Below are 26,439 nucleotides of genomic sequence, written 5' to 3' on the forward strand. Positions count from 1 at the left end.
TACTCTGTCCTGCAGTAGTTTTAGTGTTTCAGGTTTGATGTTAAGGTCTTGAATCCATTTTGAGTTGATGTTGGTACATGGTGACAGGCTGGGGTAATTTTCCACATGTGGCCGCCCAGTTTTCCCAGCAGCAATAGTTGAAGAGGTTATGATACTTCCACTGTATGTCTTTGGCTCCTTTGTCAATTATCAGCTGACTGTAAGCATGTGGTTTTATTTCTGGATCTTCTAATCTATTTCATTGGTCTTCAGGTCTGTTTTTGTGCCAGTACCATGCTGTCTTTGTTGTTCTGGCTCTATGAAAAGTTTGAAGTTCGGAATCATGATCCCTCCTGTGTTGTTGTTTTTGCCTAGAATTGCTTTGGCTATCTAGATTTGTTGTTCCATATGAATTTTTGGATTTTTTTCTCTATTTCAGTAAAGTACATCATTGGGATTTGAATGGGAATTGCATTGAATTTGTATATCAATTTTGGCAGTATGGCCATTTTCACTTTATTAATTCTGCCTATCCAAGAACACGGAAAGTCTTTCCATTTCCTGGTGTCCTCTATGATTTCTTTCTTTAGGCTTTTATAGTTTTCATTAAATAGTTCCTTTACATCTTTGGTTAGGTTAATTCCTGGATATTTTATTGACTTTTTTTTTTGAGGTTATTGTGAATGGGGTTGTTTCCTTGATTTCCTTTCTGCTTGTATGTTGTTGGTATACAGAAAGGCAACTGATTTTTGTGGATTAATTTTGTATCCTGCTACTTTGCCAAAATAGTTTATTAAGTTCTAAGAGTTTCTGGGGTGGAGTTTTTGAGATCATTGAGGTATATCATCTGCAAAAAGAGATAGTTTAATTTCTTCCTTCCCTATGCAGATCCTTTAATGTCTTTTTCTTGCCTTATTGCTCTGGCTAAGGATTCCAGAACTATATTGAAGAGGAGTGGTGAGAGTAGGCATCCTTGCCTTCCTTGTTCCTGATTTTTTTTGGGGGGTGGGGATGGGGGAGGGGTTATGGTGGGGCTTGAACTCTGTCCCTCAGCTCTTTCAGCTCAAGGCTAGCGCTCTACCACTTGGGCCACAGTGCCACTTCCTTGTTCCTGATTTTAGGAGAATTGATTGTAGTTTTTCCCACTAAGTATAATATTGGCTGTTGGTCTGTCGTATATGGATTTTATTGTTTTAAGGAATGTTCCTTCTATTCCCATCCTCTGCAGTGCTTTTAACATGAATGATTTTTTTTTTTTTTTTTTTTTTTTTTTACCAGTCTTGGGGCTTGAACTCAGGGCCTGGGCACTGTCTCTAAGCTTCTTTTTGCTCAAGGATAGCACTTTATCACTTGAGCCACAGCGCCACTTCCAACTTTTTCTGTGTATATGGTACTGAGGAATTGAACCCAGGGCTTCATGCATACTAGGCGAGCACTCTACTAAGCCACATTCCCAGCCCGAATGTTGTATTTTATCAAAAGCCTTTTCCACATGAGGTTCTTGACCTTGGACCTGTTGATGTGATGAATTATTTATTGATTTACGTATGTTAAACCATGCCTGCAACTCTGGGATGAAGCCTACTTGATTGTAATGTATGATTAAAAAAAAAGTTTCTGGATTCTGTTGGCTAAAATTTTATTGAGGGGTTTGCATCTATGTTCATCAAGGAGATTGGTTTGTAGTTCTCTTTTTTTGTTGGGTCTTTGCCTGGTTTGAGGATGAGTGTGATATTGGCTTCATAGAATGAGTTTGGGATAGCTCCCTCTGTTTCTATTTCTTGGAAGAGTTTGAGGAGTATGGGTATTAGTTCCTCTTTAAAGTTCTTATAGAATTCTTTTTTCTTTTTCTTATTTTTTTTTTTGGGGGGGGGTCCGGTCGTGGGGCCTGAACTCTGGGCCTGGGCGCTGTCCCTCAGCTCTTCAGCTCAAGGCTAGCATTCTACCACTTGAGCCACAGCACCACTTCTGGCTTTTTTCTTATGTGGTACTGAGGAATCAAGTGCTCTACCACTGAGCCACCTTCCCAGCCTTCTTATAGAATTTTGTAGTGAATCCATCTGGTCCTGGGCTTTTCCTTGTTGGAAGACTTCTGATTGCTTCTTCTATCTCATTGTAGGTTATTGGTTTATTTAATTGATTTATTTCTTCTTGGTTTAGTTTGGGCAATTTCATTTTTTTGGTTTTTTTTTTGGTTTTTTTCTTTGGGTCCGATCATGGGGCCTGAACTCCGGGCCTGGGCGCTGTCCCTCAGCTCTTCAGCTCAAGGCTAGCGCTCTACCACTTGAGCCCCAGCGCTGCTTCCGGCTTTTTTCTTTTTGCTTATGTGGTGCTGAGGAATCGAACCCAGGGCCTCATGCATGCAAGGCAAGCGTTCTACCACTGCGCCACCGTCCCAGCCCCAGCAATTTGTATTTCTCTAAAAATTCATCCATTTCTGCTAGGTTTTCCTTCCTTATTGAGTATAGATTCTGGAACTAGTTCTTTATAATTGTTGGATGTCTTGGGTATTTGTTGTAATTTTTCCCATGGCATCCCTGATCTTATTGATTTGGGTTTCCTCTCTTCTTTTTTTAGTTAATCTTGCCATAGGTCCATCAATTTTATTGAAATTTTTTCAAAAAAACAGCCTTTTGTTTTCTTAATCTCTATCTTGTTAATTTCAGCTCTTATTTTGGTTATCTTCCTCCATTTAGTTAACTTTAGGTTCTTTCTAGCAGTTTTAGTTGCGTCATGGGATTATTTACTTCATCTTCCTCTATTTTTTTGATGTGTGCACTGAGAGCAACAAATTTGCTCCTCAGGACTGCTTTTTCTGTGTCCCACAGGTTTCTTTCTGATGTATATTCATTTTCATTAAATTGTAGGAACTTTTTAATTTCTCCTTTTTTTTGGGGGGGGGTCCGGTCGTGGGGCCTGAACTCTGGGCCTGGGCGCTGCCCATCAGCTCTTCAGCTCAAGGCTAGCACTCTACCACTTGAGCCACAGCACCACTTCCAGCTTTTTTCTTATGTGGTGCTGAGGAATCGAACCCAGGGCTTCAAGCATGCAAGGCAAGTGCTCTACCACTGAGCCACCTTCCCAGCCCCTTTAATTTCTTCTGTGACCCAAGTGTTGCTCAGAAGTGTGCTGTTTAATTTCCATGTGTTTGAGTAGTTTCTACAGTATACTTTGTTATTGAGAACTAGCTTGATTCCACTGTGGTTGGATAGAATATAGGGAATTATGTTGATCCTCTTGTATTTGCTTAAATTCCTTGTATGCACTTTGATATGATCTATTTTGGAAAAATTTCCATGGGCTGTTGAGAAGAATGTGTACTGGGTTGTTGTAGGGTGGAAAACTTGGTAGATGTCAATTAATTCTGCTTGAGATATGGCATCATTTAATTCAGAGGTTTCTTTGCCAATCCTCTGGTGTGTAAACCTGTCCTTTGGTGAAAGTGGAGTATTAAAGTCTCCTAGTATTACTGTATTTGGGTCTATTTTATTCTGTAAGTCTGAGAATATTTGCTTAACATATTTGGGTGCACCAGTGTTTGGAGAGTATAAATTGATAATGGTGATATTCTTTTCTTGGATTGTTTCCTGTATTAATATGTAGCATCCTTCTTTGTCTTTTTTTTTTTTTGGTCATGGGGCCTGAACTCTGGGCCTGGGCACTGTCCCTCAGCTCTTCAGCTTAAGGCTAGCGCTCTACCACTTGAGCCACCAGTTCCACTTCTGGCCTTTTCTGCTTATGTGCTGCTGAGGATTTGAACCCAGGACCTCATGCATGCAAGGCAAGCACTCTACCACTGATTTTAATGAAACTTTTATTTTATCAGATATCAGGATGGCAACTCCTGCCTTCAAGTTGGGAGCATTTGCATGGTAGATGTTCTTCTATCCTTTCACTCGGAATTTGTTTTTATCTTTGGCTGTGGATGGGTCTCTTGAGGGCAACGAATGGATGGACCTTGTTTTCTGATCCAATCTGTAATTCTTTTTGATTTGAGCCCATTAACATTTATGGTTTTTGTAGAGAGATGCATTGTGTTTCCTGTCATTTTTCTGCTTTCCTAAGTTTTTCTTCTTTCCTTTCCTCCTCTGCTTACTAAGTTGGACTTCTAGTGATATCTGTCTGATGTGGCTCCCTGATACTGACTGTTACTGAGTTTTGTTTTTTTTTTAAGTCTTGAGACAGAGTCTTAATCCTTGTGTCTCAGCCTCCTGAATGCTAGCATTATTACAGGTATGCACCACTTTGCCTGCCACTTGTATCAGACTTTTTTTTTTTTTTTTTTGTCGGTCTGGGTCTCAGTGCTGTCCCTCAGCTCTTCAGCTCAAGGCTAGTGCTCTACCACTTGAGCCACAGCACCACTTCTGGTTTTCTGGTGGTTTATTGGAGGTAAGAGTCTCATGGACTTTCCTGCTCAGGCTGCCTTTGAACTGTGATCCTCAGATCTCAGCCTCCTGAGTAGCTAGGATTACAGGCGTGAGCCACTGGTACCCTGCTTGTGGCATGAATTTGAGTGTACTGATCATTCCATGGTATAATGCCTGTTGAGTGTTCACATCCCCCATTTCTCCCCCACCCCCCAGCCATGCATAGGACTTCTGAAAAGTTTATGCCTACATCTTTATTTAAGTCTGATTTATTTCCTCACTTCTCTCCTCCCCCTACCCTACCATGGAATGATTCCCTTTCTGGAATGACTGCTGATAGGAGGTCTCCCCACCCATGTACGGGTCATCTGTCCCTTTCTTCTGTTGTTATAAGACACCAGCCTGGGGGCTGGGAAGGTGGCTCAGTGGTAGAGCGCTTGCCTTGCATGCATGAGGCCCTGGATTGGATTCCTCAGCACCACATAAGCAAAAAGAAAAAAGCCGGAAATGGTGCTGTGGCTCAAAGTGGTAGAGCGCTAGCCTTGAGCTGAAGAGCTGAGGTACAGCGCCCAGGCCCAGAGTTTAGGTCCCACGACCAGAACACCCCCTCCTGCCCTCCCCCCAAAAAAAGATATCAGCCTGCCCTCTCGCCCCATGTTTTGAACTCAGTAATTCAACTGAAGTTGAGTTACTCATGCTGCAGGTTTTTGGGAAGCCCCTTGTAATGTTACCTTGATTCAGTAGCATCTCTTTGCTCATTGGACAGGAGGTGGGAAGATGCCAGGAAGTAGTGCTTTGTACCCAGAAGAAACATTAGCATGGAGCAGTGGTCATGACCCTGATGACTCCTAGTTCTTGGGGAGTGGAGCACAAGGACATCCTGCCATTCCTCTCCTTGCCTTTCCCCCTCTGGTGCTGGGGATTGAATCCTGGGCCTTATGTGTGCTAGACAAAAAGCTCTACACACCAGCTGAGCTGCATCCACAGCCCCTCATCACACTTCTCCTGCCAACCTGTCATCCTTTGTTGTCTCTATCCTGTGTGTCTATTTGATTCTTCTCATTACCATGCCACTTTGCTCTCTATCCCAATGACACTCCTTCCCCTCCTCAGAAATAATTCATGTTTGTTGCATTTTGCCCATCACAGTCTCAGGAATACTGCAGTTCCTTTGAGTTAGACTTCGGCATGGGATTGCTGGGTAACAAGTAATTTGTATTTAAATTTTTAGGAAGGACTGAATTTCTACAGCTGCAGAACCATTTTACATCACCAGCAGCAATACATAAACATTCTCAATATTTTGTAGGTCATAGTCATGTTGAAGAGTGAAAGGTGGCGTCTGAGTGTGGGTTTCTTTGCATTTCCTCATGGTTGGTAATGTTAAGCATTGGGTCCCATGCTGGTTGGTTATTGGTTTACTATATTCTCTCCCTTAATCCACAGTTACACTCCAAACTTTTATTCATCCATGATTGGTCCAGACTTATGGAATGGAAAATTCCAGAAATAATACTTGTTTTAAATAATTTTATTACAGTGTATTCTTAGAGTTGTTTTGTGTTTTTATTATTGCTAATAACCTCTCACTGTTCCTAAGTATGTGAATATTGGGGGAAAAAAGCATATGTATAAGGTTTGATATTATTCTCCTTTTGGATATCTGCTGAGGTTTGGGCTATACTACTGTGGATGAGGAAGAGTTACTTTATCTTATTTGGAGAAATGTATATTCAAGTCCCTTGCTGGTTTTTGGATTCTGTTTGATATTCTTGGTTGACTTGCAGAAATTCTTTATATGTTCTAGATAACGATGTTTTATCTCATATATGACTTGCGTACTTTCTCCTGTTCTATGGGTTGGTTGTTTGCTCACCTTGATAATGTCTTTGGGCACATAAACATTTTGAACTTTGCTACTCCAATTCATTTTTGTTGTTATTTATTTATTTATTTTTACCAGTCACGGGGCTTGAACTCAGGGCCTGGGCATTGCCCTGAGCTTCTTTTGCTCAAGGCTAGCTACTCTGCCATGAGCCACAGTGCCACTTCTACTGTTTATATGGTCCTGAGGAATTGAACCCAGGGCTTCTTGTATGCTAGGTAAGCATTCTACCATGGAGCCACATTCCCAGCTCCTGTTACTCTAATTTATATATTTTTCCTTTTGCTGTCTGAGCTTGAGTATTGAGTTATTACCAAAATTTGATGATGTGAACATTGTTTCTGTGCGTGCGTGCGTGCGTGCGTGCGTGCGTGCGTGTGTGTGTGTGTGTGTGTGTGTGTGATGAGCCTTGAACTCAGGGCCTAGGTGCTGTTCCTGAGCTCTTTTTTGCTCAAGCTATTGTTCTACCACTTTGAACCATAGCGCCATTTCTGGTTTTCTGGTAGTTAATTGGAGTCTTTCAGGGACTTTTCTGCCTATACTGGCTTTGAACCAGAATCCTCAGATCTCAGCCTCTGGAGTAGCTAGGATTACAGGCGTGAACCACTTTTCCTGGCTCATTATTTTTTTAGTTATTTAATTAGTGCTGGTTCTGGGATTTGAATTCAGGGCCTGAGTACCATACCTTAGTTATTTTGCTCTAGGCTAGTGCTCAACCACATGAGCCAGTACTTCATTCTGGTTTTTTGTTGGTTAATTGCGATATGTCATAGACCTTCCTGCCCAGCCTGGCTTTGAACCTTGATCCTCAGATCTCAGTCTCCTGAGTAGCTAGGATTGTACATGTGAGCCATGTTGTCTTTTAAAAGTTTGTTGTGGGGCTGGGAAGGTGGCTCAGTGGTAGAGCACTTGCCTTGCATGCCTGAGCCCTGGGTTTGATTCCTCAGCACCACATAAGCAAAAAGAAAAAAGCCAGAAGTGGCACTGTGGCTCAAGTGGTAGAGCGCTAGCCTTGAGCTGAAGAGCTGAGGGACAGCACCCAGACCCAGAGTTCAGGCCCCATGACCGGACCCAAAAAAAAAAAAAAAAAAAGTTTGTTGTTTCTGGAATGACAAAATAATGGCATTTGCAGGGAAATGGATGGAGCTAGAAGGAATCATGTTGAGCCAGGTAAGCCAAGAGCAAAGAGACAAACGGTACATGGTCTCCCTGATAAGTGGATGCTAAATCTAAAATGTTAGGTGATACGACAAAACTAACAGGACTTAAGAGACAAAGAACTCCCACTCATCTGGTCAAACCACTACTAAATAGCCCCATGCTGCTGATCACATGTATGGTGTATAACATGTGTACACCGTTACATGTTATAGACTATGATAGACAATTTGCTCCAGGAAAGTTAGAATGAACTTGTGACTTTAAATGAGCATCATTATTCCACAATACTGTGAAATTCGGGAAATTATGTAATCACTTAATCACAATCAAAAAAAAAAAAAGAACCTCGGGGAAGGTAGGGAGGGAAGGGATGGTGGGGGAAAACAATGGAGAGGGTAACAATGCTCAATAGGAAGTGTACTCATTATCTTACTCACATAACTGTAACCCTCTGTATAGTATCTTTACAATAAAAAAAAGAAATGTACTCATTATCTTGCCCATGTAATAATTGTAACCCCTCTGTACAGTATGTTCACACACAAAAAAGTTTGTTGTTTCTGGGCACTAATGGCTCATGTCTGTAATTATAGCTACTCAGGAGGCTGAGATTGAAAATTGTGGTTCAAAGCCAGCCTGGACACTATGACTCTTAACTCCAATTAACCACCAGAAAACTGGAAGTGGCACTGTGGCTCAAAGAGTGCTAGCCTTAAGCAAAAGCGCTCAGGGACAGTGTCCAGGCCCTGAGTTCAAGCCCCATGACTGACAGGGGGGAAAAAAGTTGGTTGTTTTGTTTTGAGGAGTACTAAGATTTGAGCTCTTGAACTTGCTAGGCCAGCTCTCTACCTCTTGAGCCATGTCCCAGACCTCTTTACCACCCCACCCCCACCCCCAGATCCTCAAGCTCTAACTTAGCTATTTTGATCATTGCTGAGATTCTGCCACTTGAGCCACACTTCCAATTCCAGCTTTGTGATGGTTAATTGGAGGTAAGAATTTTGAAGATTTGTCTGCCAAATCTTTCTGCTTGGGCTAACTCCAAACCTGTCATTAGAACAGCTTCCTGAGTAGCTAAGATTATAGGGATGTGAGTCACTGGCACTCAACTGGTTTTATTTTGAGCTAAATTATAAACATATTTATTAATTTATTTGTGCCAGTACTGGGGCTTGAACTCAGGACCTGAGCTTAGCTTTCTCTGCTCAAAGCTGGTTTTATACAACTTGAGCCACACCATTACCAACTTTTTTTGCTGGTTATTGGAGACAAGTCTAATGGACTTCTCTGCCCAGACTGGCTTCAATTCTTGATCCTCAGACTTTAGCCTCCTGAGTAGCTGGGATTACAGGCATAAACAACCAGTGCCCAGCATCAGTTAATTTTTGAATGTAACAGAAGGATCTAACTCCATTCTTTGCATGGGATATCAAGTTTTTCCACTACCATTTATTTTGATACTGTCCTTTCTCACAGTAAGTGGTCTCAAAGCTCATGAGGCAATTAATCTTGTTTTCATTTAAATGACAGAAAACAGAGAGAACATTCATGAGCCCCACCCCTTCTCATCTTATGAGTAGGTGGTATAATCATGAGCTTTCTTTTTCTTTTTGGTTGGTCCTAGGGCTTGAACTCAGAGCCTGGGTGCTGTCCCAGAACTTTTTGCTCACGGCTAGTCCTCTACCACTTTCAGCCACAGCACCACTTCTGGTTTTCTGGTGGCTAATTGGAGATAAGAATCTCATAGCCTTTCCTGCCCTGGCTGGCTTTGAACCATGATCCATAGATCTCAGCCTCCTGAGTAGCTAGAGTTACAGGCGTGAACCACCAGCACCTGGCTATGAGCTGTATTTTCTTACCTTCACTTCTTGAGTTTGTTTCTTTTTTTGGGGGTCCAGTTGTGGGGCCTGAACTCTGGGCCTGGGCACTGTCCCTCAGCTCTTCAGCTCAAGGCTAGTGCTCTACCACTTGAGCCACAGCACCACTTCCAGCTTTTTTCTTTTTGCTTATATGGTGCTGAGGAATCGAAACCAGGGCCTTATGCATGCAAGGCAAGCGCTCTACACTGAGCCACCTTCCCAGCCCCATCTTGAGTTTGTTTCTAATGGATATAATTATTCCATACATTGCTTTTTTTTTTTTTAAACCTCAACCATGTTACTCTGGGATAACATTACAACACTCTATGACAGTACCGTGAATAGCTCCTGTGCCACAGTGCTTTCTGGCATCCCAGTTACTGACTAAGGGATAGGATTGCCATTTGCAAAAGATACGGACACCTTTATGATTTGTGACATGTTTGGTTTCTAAAATAACTATTTCTATTTGTAGTTGGCCTACTATGCTACAAGACCATACTAGATGAACATAGACATACATAGATGAACATGATTCCTTTCTTCTTGCATTAACCCCTTCACTTAACAAATTTTTCAGTTACTTCTATAAGCCAGGCCCTGTGGAGATTCTGGGGATCTACTTATAAATAAAACCTAGGACTTCCCTTTTTATGGGTGAGACAGACAGTTTGTAGGCACAGACTTGTTAAAAATGGCTGAAGTGCCTTGAAGAAATCTTGAACAGGTAAAGGACACAGGTGCACATACACACACAGGATTTTTTTTTGCCAGTCCTGGGGCTTGGACTCCAGGCCTGGTCCTTGTCCTGAGCTTCTTTTGCTCAAGGCTAGCACTCTACCACTTGAGCCACAGTGCCACATCCAGCTTTTTCTTTTATGTGGTACTGAGGCACGCACTAGGCAAACATTCTACCACTAAGCCACATTCCCAGTCCAGGATATTGTTTTTTCATAGCTTTCTCTGTTTCTTCTTTGCCCTATATAATGGAAGGAGTTCTCAAAATCTTGACTATTCGCCTATGGTCATTTCAGGACTGAAGTAGCAAATTCTTTGAGCCTGACTAAGTCTCTCAGGCTACTGATTGTGGGACCCTGTCACTCCTTATCATAATTTCATGTAGAAAAAGTACAGAAAAAGGTCCCATTCAGAGTGATGTAAGACCAGGGTTGTATTACAACTTGATCATTAGCTGTTAGAGCATGGTCATGTGAACCTGCAGACCCAGCTACTGGCTGAGCTAAGGCAGGAGGATATCTTGAGTTCATGGCCAACCTAGGGTTTATGAGAAGTCTTCAAATATGTAATCCCTTAAAAAGGGAGAATAGAAAAAGTTGCTAAGAGCTTCTTAACTAAACCTAAGTCTGCAGTGTCTGTAAACCACAGGTGATTACATGACATCACCTGCCGGGGGTGTGGGGCAGTGCACTACAGGGCATTGTGGTGACTCTTGGGCTTTCCTGTTAGTATTTAGGTGACCTGAACACCACACAGTATGCAATCTGGTGACAAACTCTCCTAGTTCTAGTACATCTCTCTTCCTTGTCTGCTGGACCAGAGGACAGCAGACCATGATGGAAAGCTGGGCTGTGCGGGGCTAGGGGTGAGGGGCAACCATGCAGAGGAGAAGCCCAGGACACTGGCCCCTGCTCTGAGCATTGCTGTTTTTTTTTGGTCGGTCATGGGGCTTGAACTCTGGGCCTGGGCGCTGTCCCTCAGCTCTTCAGCTCAAGGCGAGCGTTCTACCACTTGAGCTACAGCGCCACTTCTGGTTTTCTGGTGGTTTATTGGAGATAGGAGTCTCACGGTCTCTCCTGCCTGGGCTGGCTTTGAACCACGATCCTCAGATCTCAGCCTCCTGAGTAGCTAGGATTACAGGCGTGAGCCACCAGCGCCCGGCGAGCATTGCTGTTTTATTTCTGCCCTTACGTAGCACAAATCATGCAGGATCCAGTTCATGGAAAGGAAACCGACAAATCAGTTTACGCAGTAAGGCAGGACCCTGTGAAAGCACCATGTCCTTACTGTCCCCCACTGGAGCACCCTTGGCCTGTGTACAAGTACCCCTCTATGCTATCATATGTACCGTGGATGTACCATCAGACACGGCTGTATGCTTTTAAACTTGATCTACTGTATGTAGCTTTAGGTTCTCATCTGTAGTGCACTGACAGTTGTTCAATGAGAACAACATCCATATGAATACCCAGTCCCTTCCTTGCAGGAAGGGAGTACATATTTAGTAAGCACTGTTTTACTTGGTGCCTAGCAGGAGTGTTGTTGAGAAAGCATGGTGGATGTCAAGATGTGTGGGAAAGCCAGGGACTGGACCTGAAGATGAGTAACTTAAAAACAAGGCTAGCCTGCCAGGCTGGGAGAAATCCAGGGGTCTGGGTTCATTCCCCACTACCCCTCCATTTCATGCTAGCTCTTAAGTTGCTGCTAGAGGACTCTGCATGGCTCAAGGGGCTTTCTAGTTCTGTGGATTAATGGGGCTGACAAGAAACATTCCTGCACAGGAAAGGGATATATTGGGCAGGATTGGGAGAAATTGTCCGAGGTCCTTCATACATGTCCACACTCCAGACTTTTCTGTTGGCCTCTGGGAAATGAGAATTTGCTGTGAGCACCTGCCACTTCTGTCCTGGGGCTGGCTGTTTTCCATCCCCTGACACAGGGCATCACTCCAGGGCAGGGAGTGTGTGAAAATCACCCAGTGAGGGCCTGAGAAGCCCGTGAGCCTGCAGAGTCAGCTAGTGGCACTAGATGGCAGTTCCTCCCTAGAGGCCCAGACAGGTGGGAAGTGTTAAGGACTTAGTAGTGGCCTAAAGGAGCCTCTGTGGAGATGTGAAAGTAAACTTTCGATGTGTGTGTTGGGGGGAGGGGTACTTTTCTAAGAAATTAACATTTTTACTGGAAATCTAGAAATGGGACTGAAGAGGGTGTGGTTGGAAGGTGGGAAGGGCTGATCTCAGGGCAGACCTAGGGCTGGTTAAGGGTTTGACAAGCTGGGCACTAGTTGCTCATGCCTGTAATTCTAGCTACCCAGGAGGCTGAGATCTGAAGATAGCAGTCGAAGCCAACCAGAGCAGGAAAGTCTGTGAGACTCATCTCCATTGAACTCAGAGAAAGCCTGAAGTAGTGTTATGGCTCAAGTGGTAGAGTACTTGAGCATAAGAAAGCTCAGACACAGGGTGGGGCACCTGTGTCTCATGCCTGGAATCCTAGCTACTCAGGAGACTGAGATCTGAGGATCATGGTTCAAAGCCAGCCTGGGTAGGGAAGTCTGTGAGACTCTTATCTCCAATAAACCACCAGAAAACTGGAAGTGATGCTGTGGCTCAAGTGGCAGAGTACTCGCCTTGAGTTGGAGAGCTGAGGGACAGCACCCAGACCCAGAGTTCAAGCCCCACAACCAAAAAAAAGAGCTCAGGAACAGTGTCCAGGCCCTGAGTTCAACCTCAGGCAAGACAAAAAAACAAAAACCTTTATCAGGGATGGGAATTTTTTTGTGCCTAATGCTATTTGGATATTTATACCATCATTCACAGGCCATACAAAATTGTCAGTATACGCAGTTGGCCACTAGAAGCTTGCAAGGCACATTACACGTCTGCCCTGTCTTGTACCACAGAGAGCTTATGAACTGATGTTCCCTGTCCCCACCATGAAGGGGTAAAGTGATTGGAAAAGCACACTGGTGAACACATGCCTTTCTACAAGGAGCTTATTGGAATTCAGACTGTTAGCTAAGGCAGAGTTTGTGCAGGAATGGAGAGCCCAGCTGGCTTGGTTTCCAAGTATTGGAGACTTGGGGAATCTGAATGGTCTTCTGAGGTCTTTCTAGTGCTGTAATTTGGTGGGGCCAGGATTTTGTGTCAGCATCTTTTTGTGCTTAATTCCTTCTTATCCCATTTTTAGTGGTGTCTCCCTGGCACATTGAGATGGGGGAGGAGTTAGGGGTGCACAGAAGGTCCCGATCAGCCAGTGGTGGTTGCTGTGGGCACAGGTCAGGAGAGGCAGCCTGTGCCAAAACCTGAGGTCCCCGCATGGCTGGGACTATATCTGGTAACTCTCCCTCACTGCTCCCACAGATGCATTGTAGGAGTGGAGTACAAAGAAAGCCCTTGAAAGCAGGTTCAGAGTCTTCTCTCGTGTCCTCCTGCAGCCCAGGGTGGGGCACGCTCCTCACACAGCACTTGCTTGGGCTGGATCTAGGGGAGAGGTGTGCATGTTGTCAGCACTGTGTTGTCTTGTGACCACCAATTGCATCTCTCCATGGTCTGTCCTCCTGTTCTAGATGTTGTTTTTGAAATTAAATTCTTTGTGGTCAGAGTATTCTTGGAGCCCTGTGTGAAATGACCAAGCTTGCCGAGGCCTCTTAACCAGCCACCCAGTTCGCGGCACACAGATCAGACGTGACTTAGGCTCCTTTTTGGTGTGGGGGTCCCTTATCCTTTCTGCTTTAGGCCTGTTCTTTACACCCCATCAGACATGGGGTGGTCTGATGACCTTGCAGACCAGGCCCTCCGGTCCAGTGGGGGGACGAGGGCCTCCCCCAACTTCCCAGTTTGTGTGCAGAACCGCAGGTCCTTGCGCACCACTCATGGAAAGCACCACAGGGTTAAAGTTAGCGAGAGGTGAAAGACAGAGACATTTCCTCTGAACTGGAGGAATACAAGGCAGTCTAGAGACTCTTGAGCCTTAGTTTCTGGTTTGGGGGTGGGTCAAAAGGATGAGGTTTACCCAAAACACTGATAACTTTCAGGTCCTCTTGCCCAAGGTGACAGTTCATTCATTCTTTGTCTCTACCTAGTCCAGAGGAATTGAGATTTTTTTTTTCTTTTAACCACCATTTCCAAGTATAAAGCCAGCCCTTCCTATGTTTGCTAATCTTATAAAGGAATCTCAGCAGGAGTACGTTTTTTGGAAGTTTATCTGCTTTTTATACTTTATGTCCTGGTTTTAACTTAAGTCTGGCCTTTTTGATAGTTGTGGAAAGTAACTTTCCTGTCTCCTGGCTCATCTTCCTCGGCTCCTCGGCAGGGGAAAGAACCGCGGGGTTTCCCAGGCTTGCCGGAGTGGCCTCGCTCTTTGGTGGGTGTCCCTTTTTGGGTCTGGGCATTTGGTCTGTGTGTGGCACGGGAGCTGGGGACGGGGCGGCCGGAGGCTCCTGCAGGATTGGGTGTGGAGGAATTAAGGACTTCTTCCCACCTTGGACCCGGCGTCCGGGGTGAAAGGGCTCCTGGAGCTGGCTTTCCGGCCAGCCCTCGGTTAGGTCTCCGTAAGAGGGGCCCTTCCTTGAGAGCCGGGGGTGGCGTGGGGGCAGGCCGCCACTCCGGACGCCAGGTAGAGGCCACAGGCGGGTCCCAGAGGCATCCCCAGGCCCCACCGTGCCCTGCGCCCTGCGAGGCGGGCGGGCGGGCGGGCGAGGGCGGCGCCGTCCGCGGGTGAGGCCCGGGCCGCCCGCCCGCCTCCCCCCTGCTCCCCCCCCGGCCCCTCCCCTTAAAGGGGCCCTCGGGCTCCTGGACCTCGGCTGGAGCTCACAGGGAGCCGCGGCTTTAACGCCGGGTGTGCCTCCTCCAGACGGTCCCTCGCGTCCTGGAGGCCGCACTGAGTCCCTGTCCGCCCTGAGGCCGGGGCTGGAGGAGGAGGCCCCCGCTGGGAGCCCCAGTGCGACCCGCTGACCGGTGAGTCCCCCGGAGCCACAGGTGACCCGCAGCCGCTGGGGGGGCGGCTGGGAGATGCCCTGCCCGCCCCGCCCCGCCCCGCCTGCCGGGAACCCCGCTCCGACCCGCCGGGTGGGAGTGCCTTCTAGCACTTTCGGGGCCGCTGGTTGGCTCCTTCCACACAGGGAACCTTGGAACCCGAGGGACCTAAAGAACTTAACTTGACCAAGTTGGGGCCTTTTCCTGTCCCCGGCGGTCACGGGGCGGCTGCCTGAGCTCACTTCCTCCGCATCCTCGGTCCCGCCGCGCCGCGCCGCGCTGCGTGCGGGGGTGGGCGCCCTCGGCCGGCGGGAAGCCAGCGGCTCCCGGGCTCTGCCGCTGCCTCCGGGCGGGCCGGCCGCGGGCCCGGCGCCTGAGGGAGAGGTAAGCGGGCTCTGGGAGCCCTGCTCCTTCCACCGATCGCCCCGCAGGCTGACGAGAGGTTCCTTTTCTGTGGGACATCGAGGAAGACCTGGCTTGTCTCTGTCCCGCTCCTTCCTCCTCACTTAGAAACCCCCCTCCTCTTCCTCTGCACTCCTCCTTTGCCCTATTCCTCACAGATGATCCATTTTCCTATCCTCTACTTGTGACAGTTTGTCCACTTCTGGTCCTGGACCGTGGCCATGATGGGTCAGTCGCCCACCGGGCACAGCCGTCATGTGGATCGGCCCCAGGTGAGCTAGGCAGGGTGGCCCAGCCCTCCAGGGTGGGCAAGTGAGTGGGAATCAGGGACAGCGCTCCTCCGTCTTCACTGCCCCGCCAGCCCTTGGCTCCATCCCTGGAATGTGCCAGACTATGAGTTCACCGAGTCCTGAGTCTTGCGTCCACTCACGGCCAGGCCTGCCCACAGCCCCTCCATTCCTGGACTTCAGTTGGAATGTTCCATTCCACTGGGGGCAGGTATGGTTGCCTTCCGCCCGGGTACAGTGGGGTCCCTGAATAGCATTTCCTCACCGTCTCTCCTGTCCCTTGGGTGGTTCATCAACCCTTGCTGCTTGTTTTCTCCCTGTCCTTCAGAGGGGCTGCCAATGCCCTCGTGTTCCCCTTTTCCGATCTCCCTGAGTATGTTTGCATTGTTGGACAGGAAGGTGCACTGGGGTGGAAGTAGGGTTTTGATGTTGAGGGGTTGTGCTCTAGCTTCAAGGGAAGTTGGCAGGACAACTTTCCTTTCCATTTCCTAGGTGAAGAAACAGGCCCAGAGAGCACCTGTGACTTACCAAGGCCTTGACCAGTTATCTGGATGGGGGTGGCGGAGGGCTCCAGGATTTCACATGGCCTTCCGAGTTCACAGGATAGCATTAAGTCCAGCTGGTGGGTCTGATATTGACCTCTACAGAGCCATCTTGACTCAGAGGGGTGGGGGTGAGTGCTCCTTGCCTCAGCCAGTCCTCATCAGAGCCTGAGCTCGGGCAGACACTCTGACTTGCTAGGTGCAGTGGCTGTGGAGTGAGGGCAGTTTGGGGTTGGGGAAGGGAGAGGCTGGAAGCACTGTTGGCTGGGAGGTGAGAAGGCAGCCACTCGTAGGCCCCACAGACTGACAGACCATGCCATTTAGGGGGACAGAACATTTTTCTGCTCCCTGGAGACTTTACAGAGCCCACAGGTGGTGTTCTGAGGAGCAGTGCCACCCTGGCGTCAGTGTCTCAGTTTAGAAGGGCGAGAACAGTGATCAGGAATCCCTTGTCTGTCCCTGCCCTGTGGGGAGGTGGAGGTAGGTGCTGCAGACTATGGGGGAGCTCTGGGTCATTGCCAGAGCTCTTCTCAGGCGCTTCCTCGGCTGTAGGGAGGAAGGAGCACCTGGCGGCCCTGCCCTGCTGAGCCGTGTAGGCAGGCCAGTTCCCTGGCCTTGTAGGCCTTAGGTTTTTCAGAAGGGCTCCCACCTGGAAAAGAGGCCTGGCAGCCCATGGTAGTGCCCAGGAGAATGAAGGACTAATATGTCCACAGTAGTCTGAGCGCGCGTAGATTCTAACCAGCCTAGATTTGTAGGCTTGTACCTTTCTGGCATTTTCAGAGTTGACATTTCCTAACCTAGCATCCCACTAGGTTACGGTAGTGAGGGAAACTTGGTGGGAGGCTGAGGTTCTCAGGATCCCCTCCTCTCCTGCCATCCCACAAGGCCATGCTTCTGTCCCCAGGAGTTCTGGGTATGAGCCAGCAACTCATCCAGCCTGGGCTCCTTTGAACAGGGAAAGAGCCCCAGAGGAGCCAGGTCCCAGCTTACCATTCCCCACAGGCACTGTGCTTCTGTTTCGCTGGCGTGCTGGCGGGTGGATGTGAGGATGTGAGGAATGGTTGAGTCTCCATAAGAAAGTTAATGAGAGTGACCAGGGGCCTCCACAGGGCCCAGGCCTGGCCCTTGGATGGGTGGTGCTGTGTCTGTTGCGCTGGTGCTGCCTTGGTGAGAAAACTGTAGCAACGGCTTGCTGGGTGTGTGGAGGTGGGGGGGGGAGGGGGGTTCTGCCCTGCTCATTCCCCAGAGAGCTGCCCTTGCCCTTAGGAGAGAGGCCTGGCAAAAGCTTGTTGGAGTTGTTGGAGGGATCTGCTGCCCGGCCAGGCCTTGACATTTTCTCAGTCAGGACAGAGATCCACGTTCATGTCAAGACTCTAGTTACCTTGTCCTGGCTCCAGGTGGAGCCAGTGGTTCTGGCAGGCAGGTGTAGTCTGGACCCTCACCTCTGGCTGAGATAGGTTTGTGTCACGTGGGTGGAGGGAGGTCTCAGTCTGCTCGAGGCTCCTGCTCTATCAGTGTGTTGGCCACGCTAGGCTGGTCCTCGCCTGGGTCTGTTTTCTGTCCTGGGGACTACATTTCTTCATTCATAGGTGACAGACACCTGCTGCCTTCCAAGCCTGTGGTTGAGTCTGGAGGCCAGGTGGAGTGCAGCCGCTTCTCCTGGGGAGGGTGATTGCCCTGCGTGAGGATGGAACAGCTGTGGCGTGTTTGTTCCTCTTGCTATCTGTGTAGTGGGAGGTGTGGTCAGAGCTGGACAGAGAACCTGGGAGGGGCCAGGCCAAAGTGCCTTTCTGGAGCAAAGATAGGAAGAGCTGTGCTGGACCCGGGCCCCCAGTCCCGGCCACTTCCCCACCCTCTAGGCTGGTTTTTCTCTGAGGGAACCCAGACACAGAGCTTGTGAGGCTGGGCTTGGTCAGTCAGGAACTGGAGGCTCAAAGACCTGGAGAAGAAGAGGCAGCCACAGCGTCCAGGATGCCTAGTCCACAGCACAAAGCCTTACCTTGCCCGGCTGCCCTCCCTCTCCTCTCATTCTTCAGATGCTAGTTTGTAACCTGAATCCAAAATGGGTCAGGTCCTCAGGAGGGAGGGGCCGCCTGCCTGGAGCCATGGAGCCCTGGAGCACCAGGCTCAGGTTCCCACCCCGTGCTCCCTGAGCCCAGCAGCACCCCAGCCAGAGGCCCTGGCAGTGCCCGGACCACCACTGCCCCACCACGGCCAGTTGGATCATGCACCGTAGGGTCTCTCCCACCCGCTGCCCACCCAGCTACCATGAGGGAAGGAGTGGGTGAGCCCAGGATGGTAGGCACTAGGCCAAGCCTAGGGGACAAAGCAGGTCAAGTCTAGGGGCCTGCTTTGTCTCTGAGTGGTCCCCAAGCAGGACGCCTGAGAAGGTGACCGGTGCCTCTGTTTGCAATAGCGCTGACTCTAACCCACGCCCCGTGAACCTCCGAGAGAACCCGGAAGCGGCACCAGCAGCGCCCCTGGAGCCGTGACAGCGCAGGAGAGCTCCCGCAGGGGGAAGGGGAGGCAGGAGGAAAAACAAAGGAGAGCGAGGAGAGCAGGCGAGCCTTGCGCCGCCTCCCTGCGCCGCCTGCCCACGATGTGTCAGTCAGAGGCACGGCGAGGACCAGAGCTCCGAGCAGCAGCGAAATGGTGAGATGCTGCCCGCCGCGTCCTAACCCTGCCGTGCCCCGCCACGACCTCAGGAAGGTCAGAGTTCATGTCCAGAGGCCCCGCAGTGGAGGCGGCAGTCGGGGGCCTGGGGGAGAGCCCCCGAGGCTGGAGGGGCCGGGCCAGGAGGGCCTGAGTAGGAGAGCCCGCTTCAGGTACCTGAGGTTGGGGGGCTAGGGGGCAGGTGCCGCGGGTGGAGGGGGCCTTGGTCCCTGCTCCCCCCCCCCCTGCTTCCTGCGCCTGCCTGGGAGCCGGGGAGAGAGCTGCTCCCTTCTCCCGCAGCCTTTCTGCAGTGAGTGGGGCTGGAGAAAGCCGTGATTTGTTTGTCTTGGCTCAAACCTGTTCGGAGGGGGAGGGGGAGGGGGAGGGGGCGAGAGACAAAAGGGAGGGAAGCCAGGCAGCTAGTGCGCGCAGCACCTGCCTGGAGCACAGCGACTTCTCGCCATCGCTGCTGGACCCGGCCTTTGTTCCTTGGTTGGCTCAGCACCCCAGGAGGCAGGATCTGCCTGACAGCACAGTTGCATGGGTGGTGTTGCAGATGAGGACAGGAGGCTTGGAGATATTCGAGAGGGTAGTGGCGTGGTCTCCTGTGCTTACACTGAGGTGGGGGGCCAGGCATGTGATGGGACTTGGCTGCAGTCAGGTGCCCGGGGTTCCCGGGGAAAGGCCTCTGTGCCTTGTGTGACACTGAGTTTGTAAAGCTGGTGGAGTGAGCTGAGGCCTGGAGGTGGGGGGGGGCAGCCGAGTGGGAGGAGGGGGCTGAGCTGGGGAAGCTCCCCCACAAACCTGGGGATGGGTTTTAAGGGGCCTAGTCTGCTCTAGTAGACCATGAGGGTGGTCAGAGCTCCATTCTTAGGGGGATGGGGGCATCATGTGCATGCGTGTGAGACACACTTCCTTCCAGGTATTGTCTTTAACAGATGAGGCTGTGAGGCCCGCAGCCGGGTGTCCTGTAGTGGACGCAGGGAAGGACTCACTGAGCCAGCCTCCGTGCTGCACACTGCACTGGCCGCCGGCTCGCCTTCCCCAGGCCTGTGCGGGCAGGGCTGTCCCTGGCTCCGGTCTTGTGTGGGAAGCTGGGGTACAAAGCCAGCTCTCCACTCCGCCTTCCCCCTTCTGGGCCCTTGGTGAGCAGCCACAGCTGTGCTCCCAAGTTGCTCCTTCTGAGAGATGCCCAGGAATTGGGTTTGACCCTCCTTCATCTGCTGCCCCCATTCTTAGCCAGCTGGCAGGGGGGAAGGACGGGGACATGAGTCAGCCAGCTAGGTGGCCCAGCCCCTAACTCAGGATGGCGTGGGGACGGGGCGCTGCCGTTCTGGGGACTTGCCCTCCATTCAGGCAGGTTGCGGAGGTAGGGCAGGAGTAGCAGAGGCCGAGGGAGTGTGCCTGGTCCCACCGAGCCCCCAGCACTGACCCAGCCGTGCTGGACGTGTGCCCGCAGGTTGCACTTTCCTCAGCTGGCCCTGCGGCGGAGGCTGGGCCAGCTGAGCTGCATGTCCAGACCCGCCTTGAAACTGCGCTCGTGGCCCCTGACCATCCTCTACTACCTCCTGCCCTTCGGCGCCCTCAGGCCACTCAGCCGGGTGGGATGGAGGCCCGTGAGCAGGGTAAGTGTGCGCATGCCCAGGTGTGCGGTGCCAGAGACTTAGAGCTGTGCCCGTGAGGGAGTGGGTGTGGGAAGGGTCGTTGGTTGAAAGGCCAGGGCCACTATTAAGGTCGTGTTGCTCGGTGTCTGCGTGGGCTCTGTCCACCCTCCCCGGTGTCAGTGGGCAGTCAGGAAACCGTCTTCCATTCTGTGTTCATGCGAGGAGAGTTTGGAGGTAGTTTTGAGAAGAATCCAAATTCATTTCTGAAGCCATAGCGTAGTGCAGGGAGGCGGGAGCCGAGTGTGCGGACGCACTGCAGGACCTAGGGGGTCACCAAGTGGCGGCCCCAGGCGGGAGCTGGCAGGCGAGGCCCTGAGGTTGTGCTGCGCTCAGCTCCAAGGAGGAAGCTGGCCTCTGACTGCTCAGCAGCCAGCTGGGGCCATGGTGCACAAGGCACCGAGGCGCCTGGATGAGAGAGCAGCGCTGGTCCAGCCTGGACCCACGCGGGGCCTGCTGGCTGTTCCAGGTGGCCGGGTGGAGCCAGATTCAGTTCCTTGAAGAGATGCTGGAAGTGGATGAAATGACTTCACCCTTGGGGGATTGGTGCTTGGATATGTTCGGGTACACAGCAGGGCTGCAGTGGCACCTGAACGTTCAGCTCCCCTCCCCAAGTGCTCCAGGCTGGAGAGACAGCCAGAGCTCTGGGACACCCCAAGTGCAGGCAGGTCCATGGCCGGCCAGCTGAGGCCCAGAAAGCCTCTCCACAGGCCTGTGTGGGGCTGGGTCTCTGGTGCCAGCTAGCCCTTCAGGACCCCGTGACAGAATGAGGAGGATTGGTGTTACTTGCGGTTAAGAGGATACCGCGACCTCGAGGCCTGGCCACTTTCTCCGGTGCCCTGGGCCAAGGTGGCATGCCCACTGCCCCCACCAGCCAGCCTCCGTTTCTTTTTGAGAAGTGAAACGGGGCTAAGGGAGCGAGTTGTTCCTGGACCTAGTCATGAAGTGAGGAAATGCCTGCCCTGTGTGCAGGTGCAGTCTGGTTCCTGTGAGAAAAGCCACATCACAAAGCCAGCCTGGGCCCCTCAGCCCCCCGGTGGCCTCTGGGGGTTCAGTGTCTCTTGGGGCAAGGGTGGGCTGGTGACAGAGGCCAGGTTCCATGGAGTTGGGGCAGTGGAGCCAACTCTTAGCCTCCTGCCCTGTGGCCTGTAGGTGGCCTTGTACAAGTCGGTGCCAACGCGACTGCTGTCACGGGCGTGGGGCCGCCTCAACCAGGTGGATCTGCCGCACTGGCTGCGCAGGCCTGTCTACAGCTTGTATATCTGGACCTTCGGGGTGAACATGAAGGAGGCTGCCGTGGAGGACCTGCACCACTACCGCAACCTCAGCGAGTTCTTCCGGCGCAAGCTGAAGCCGCAGGCCCGGCCTGTCTGCGGCCTGCACAGCGTGGTGAGGCCCACCCTCGACCCCCTTCCTCCCGCAGGAAATAGCAGTTCTTGCTGGGTTTGAGGAACTGGCTGCAGTAGCCCTTTAATGGGCCATTCGCGCCACAGCGCTCACGTTCCGTGTGGGGTAGGGGTGGGGGCCGGGCAGGGCTGGAAGCCCCTCCCTGGCAGTAAGCCTCTGCTGCGCCTGCAGATCAGCCCATCCGATGGGAAGATCCTCAACTTTGGACAGGTGAAGAACTGTGAGGTAGAGCAAGTCAAGGGGGTCACCTACTCTCTGGAGTCGTTCCTGGGCCCCCGCACCCACGCAGAGGACCTGCCCTTCCACCCAGGTGGGTTGCGGCACGGGCAGGCCCGGCACGGCGGACAGTTGTCCCATTGCCGCCCCAGCCTGCCTTGCAGCTTAAGAGCCCAGCGCTGTTCTCTGCCTCCCCTCCACACGCAGCCTCCTCGTGCGAGTCCTTCCGAAACCAGTTGGTCACGCGCGAAGGGAACGAGCTGTACCACTGTGTCATCTACCTGGCCCCTGGGGACTACCACTGCTTCCACTCACCCACTGACTGGACCGTCTCCCACCGCCGCCACTTCCCAGGTAGGCCCGGGCCGGCCCCTGCCGCACGGATAGCAGAGCCGGAGGGGCTGCTTTGCATCTGGGGTGACGGATGTTCCGGGCTGTAGGCAGGGCACACAAAGTGTGTTCTGTTCCCAGGCTCCCTAATGTCTGTGAACCCGGGCATGGCGCGTTGGATCAAAGAGCTCTTCTGCCACAACGAGCGTGTGGTGCTGACGGGGGACTGGAAGCACGGCTTCTTCTCGCTCACCGCCGTGGGGGCCACCAATGTGGGCTCCATTCGCATCTACTTTGACCGGGTAAGCACAGCCCGGAGCCCAGCAGAGCCCTCAGGCCGGACCTCTTGGTCCACCTGCTGCGTCTGCGGTGCAGCTGCCGCGGCTGAGCCTGCCCTCCACTGTGTGGAGGCAGCTGGGAGGGATGGGGAACAAACTCCCATCATGCACCTGTGTCAGGAGCTGTGGTCCGAAGTGAGGACAGGAATTCAAGAGCTTGGGGTGGGTTGTGTAGAACCTGATGCTCACACTGCCTCGGGGTACCTTTTGGGGCATCGGTCTATGCCCCCAGTGCTTGCCTTGTACCATTTATGCCTCTTGGGCCCATGCCCGCTGTCCTGTGTCCCCTGCTGTCCAGGACCTGCACACGAACAGCCCGCGGTACAGCAAGGGCTCCTACAATGACTTCAGCTTCGTGACACATGCCAACAAGGAGGGCGTCCCCATGCGGAAGGGCGAGCACCTGGGCGAGTTCAACCTGGGCTCCACCATCGTGCTCATCTTTGAGGCGCCCAAGGACTTCAACTTCAGGCTGAAGGCAGGACAGAAGATCCGTTTTGGGGAGGCTCTGGGCTCCCTCTAGGCTTCTTCCTGGCTGCAGCTGCTGAAGAGTCTGTCCACAGAGGAGCTGAGGAGGTCTTATAGGGTGCCCCAGGCTGTGTGGGTAAGGGGCATGGCGGGGTCAACCTGGTAGAACCTGAATGATCTGTTGCTCTTGCCTGTCCAGAGATAGGTGGTTCTAGATTCCCAAGGCAGCCAGAACCCCTGCCGGGCCTGGGCCTCACTCACAGAGGTGGTACGGGTGGGGCTGGCCTCACAGATCACTTGCTAATACTGTATAAACTGGAGACCCTGCATCCGAGTTGAGCTGGTCTTGGGCTATTATTTGAAGGCGGCAAGTGCTGACAAAGCGTGACTTTTCTGGCGCCCCTTTTTGCTTGGGCCTCACCCCAATGCCTCCCTGCACCGTACACAGGGTGAGGTGCCTCCTCGGCACGGACTGTGGGCCTGCCCTCCCTCAGAGCAGGTTCACCCATCGTTTATTCTCTGTTCCCCAATTTTCCTCCCCCTCCCTGCTCGTTAGGAAAGCAAAACCTTTCTCTGCATGTGGCTGACCATGTGGCCCCCAACTCTGCTAGTGCCTTCTGAGGGTGGCAGCTGATGACTCCCGGCCTGCCTGGGGGGAGGAGGGGCGTGAACGGATGGAGTGGGAAGGGGCAAATGGCTGCTGTGGGTCCAGGGGCTGTGCAGAGCCTTGGTGGGTGAGGTCAGCGCCTAGCAAACCTGCCCCGGTGCCGGGTGTGCAGGCCTAGGGGAGCCAAGTTGACCCTGGCGACGCTGTGAATTTCTCCTACAGGAGAAATTGAACTTTTTCAACTGTATCAGTAGCACAGTATTTTGTATGAAAAGTGGGAGACTTCTGAACAGTAATTCATTTAACTGCAAGACATTTTGAAATAAAAACAAAACACGTGGTTGTAACTTTGCATTCTGTTATTGGGTTTGTCCTGAAGAGCGCCGCCTCTGCTGCGCTCCTAGCACAGGGCCCCCCGCAGGGCCCGGATGCGGGCAATGCAGGCCCCAATGGGCTGGCGCTGGACCTGGAGTTCCTCGGTTAGCTGCTGGATCTGCAGTTCCACCTGGGGGGGGGGGAACACGCCAGGCTGAGAGGAAAGCACATGGGGTGGGGCGCCCCTGGAGCCCGCCTGGGACTGCCTACCTCCTCCAGTTCTTTCTGCACCTGCTGCTCAGCGTCCCGGTCCTCAGGCCCTGGGTCCTCCTGGCACAGCTCCAGCCACCTACGCAGGCTGCCGGCTTGGCGCTGACAGGACCTGAAAGTGGGGACACCTGTGCCTGCGTGTTCTTGGCAGAGCTTCAAGTAAGCCTACTCTGGCTTGGGAAAGCGTTATCAGCCAGTTCTAATGCAGGGGTGGGGTGGGGGGAGAAGGTCTGGAAGGGCCCCACTGCCCTGTGCTGCAGGCCTGGTGTGGTAAGCCATCTCATTCGCTCTCCACCTCCACTCCTCAGCAAATGAGAATGCCCTTCTCACCACTCTGCTCACGCAGAGCTGGAGGGGGACCAGTCTGGATCCCTCCAATGTGTGAGGTTGCTGTGTGCTGACCCTAGCGCTCACCGAGAGCAGCTGGGACCCAGTCACTGGGTGGGCCCCGCAACAGGACCCAGCTAGGATTTGAGTCTTAGTTGGCTTGATCATCCTCCATTGCAAGCTGAGCCTCTGTCCCCAGGGGAGGCCAACATGGGCCTCATAAGCAGGAGGAAGGGAGAACTGGGAACAAGGCGCACAAGCAGCTCCCATGCATGGAGACGAAACCTGAGTGTGTACAGATGCCGGGCCTCACCAGAGGTTCTGCTTAGTGGTCTGGTAATGCTGTAACTGCTGCTGGATTTCCTCCAGCTCGGCCTCAAGTTCTTCATGGCCTGGGGTGCAGAGGAGAAGAGCTCTCAACCTTGACCACCTTGCCCTCTGGGACGAGGCTGAGTAGCAGCTGCAACCTGCAGGAGCTCCAAGACGCCCAGCTGCTCACCTGCAGCCTCTGGCACACGTGCAGGCCCAGGGACTGTGAAGTCTCCGGGGAGGAGCGGATGGGAGTCAGCGCCACAAGCCAAGGATGGGGGCATCTGGGGCTTAGTCTGAGGGGGAGTGGGCGGTGCTGACGCCTGTCAGGGAAGTGTGGATAGTGAGCTCAGAGAAGTGTCTGCCCACCGTGGCCAGGCCCAGCTCCCAGCCCTGCCACCTGCTCGCCTTCGGCCCCAGCCTCGTGCCCGGGGGCTGCTTAGGATTGGCACAGCAGGAAGCTGTGGAAAGCCTTTGCCTGCTCTGAGCTCCAACTTGCTCAGAAGTCCGTCCGGACAACGCTCACCCTGTCACCACACCTGCTGCCACCCCACCTAGTCCCCTCTTCCAGGGAGAGTGGACTTGCCACTCATCACGGCCACAGCATGGCTCTTCCCTCACCACCCCACCCCCAGCACTGGCTTCCCTTATATCCCTCCATCACTGAGCGCCCTCTGCTCTCAGCCCCTGCCCCCACCGAGGCATCGTAAGGACAGTGGCCTCTGGGCTAGTCACAGCTGTGCCCTTGCTGAGTGGACGTAGTGACGGGTCCAGTAGGGGGCTCACCCTGCCCGGTGTGCCCACCCCGTGGGGCAGGAAGGAGGGTGGAGGCAATGACAGCTTCTCAGAGATGCTCAAGGCCCCAAACAGGAAGGGCCTCGTCCGGGAAGGGCCTGCTGGCTGAGCCACGCCTGGATCCTGCTCCTGAGGCTTCCCGGGCCTGAGCAGAGGGAAGCCAAGAGGTTGGTCAGGATGCCAGGTCAGGAAAAGGAAAGGGGCCACCGAAACACAGGCCCCTACAGCTACCCAACCTACCCTGGTCCCCCTAGGGTGCCACATCCTGGTGACCGCTTGCCCTGCACAGGCTCCAGCAAGAAGTGTGGGCATCGTGGCTGCTTCCTGGTGGAGCGGGCAGCACTCCTGGAAAGAAGGTGCTGGCCTCACAGGGGCTGCAGGGGCCTGGCCTTCAGAGCCCAAGCCCAGCAGCTTCACTGGCCCATAAGGCAGGACACTGTCAGGGCAGTGGTGCTCACTTGGGGAGCCCCTAGTGCCCCTGCGAGGGAGTGTGGCGGGAGGGGGGGGTGGTGGTGGAGGGAATCTCTAATACCAGGGTCTCGGGCAGCGCGGGA

The 26,439-nt window shown here is 52.3% G+C and overlaps 2 protein-coding genes across 13 annotated transcripts in view; one reads left to right on the top strand and one right to left on the bottom strand.

Moving 5' to 3' along the window:
• The window catches only part of Pisd (phosphatidylserine decarboxylase), a 46,700-nt gene extending 22,484 nt beyond the window's left edge, over window positions 1-24,216 (top strand). Inside the window, exons 1-9 of one of the 9 annotated variants that reach the window (XM_069994484.1) lie at window positions 14,854-14,941; window positions 15,553-15,633; window positions 18,607-18,842; window positions 20,302-20,467; window positions 21,656-21,892; window positions 22,082-22,220; window positions 22,334-22,480; window positions 22,598-22,758; window positions 23,093-24,216. In XM_069994484.1, coding sequence (XP_069850585.1) covers window positions 18,790-18,842; window positions 20,302-20,467; window positions 21,656-21,892; window positions 22,082-22,220; window positions 22,334-22,480; window positions 22,598-22,758; window positions 23,093-23,317 — 1,128 coding nt within the window. In that variant the 5' untranslated portion in view covers window positions 14,854-14,941; window positions 15,553-15,633; window positions 18,607-18,789 and the 3' untranslated portion in view covers window positions 23,318-24,216. The other 8 variants (XM_069994485.1, XM_069994486.1, XM_069994487.1 and 5 more) reach the window with 8 other exon arrangements.
• Sfi1 (SFI1 centrin binding protein) overlaps window positions 24,211-26,439 on the bottom strand; it is a 63,150-nt gene continuing 60,921 nt past the window's right edge. For 2 of the 4 annotated variants that reach the window (XM_069994478.1, XM_069994481.1), the window contains 6 exons: window positions 26,126-26,230; window positions 25,877-26,030; window positions 25,281-25,413; window positions 25,095-25,173; window positions 24,455-24,566; window positions 24,211-24,374 (listed from right to left, as the gene is read on the bottom strand). In XM_069994478.1, coding sequence (XP_069850579.1) covers window positions 24,270-24,374; window positions 24,455-24,566; window positions 25,095-25,173; window positions 25,281-25,413; window positions 25,877-26,030; window positions 26,126-26,230 — 688 coding nt within the window. In that variant the 3' untranslated portion in view covers window positions 24,211-24,269. Of the gene's footprint in view, window positions 24,399-24,454; window positions 24,567-25,094; window positions 25,174-25,280; window positions 25,414-25,876; window positions 26,031-26,125; window positions 26,231-26,439 lie in introns of all 4 variants that reach the window. The other 2 variants (XM_069994480.1, XM_069994477.1) reach the window with 2 other exon arrangements.

Source organism: Dipodomys merriami, unplaced genomic scaffold (assembly GCF_024711535.1).
Source record: "Dipodomys merriami isolate MVZ:Mamm:240054 unplaced genomic scaffold, mDipMer1.0.p SCAF_45, whole genome shotgun sequence".
Taxonomy (NCBI): domain Eukaryota; kingdom Metazoa; phylum Chordata; class Mammalia; order Rodentia; family Heteromyidae; genus Dipodomys; species Dipodomys merriami.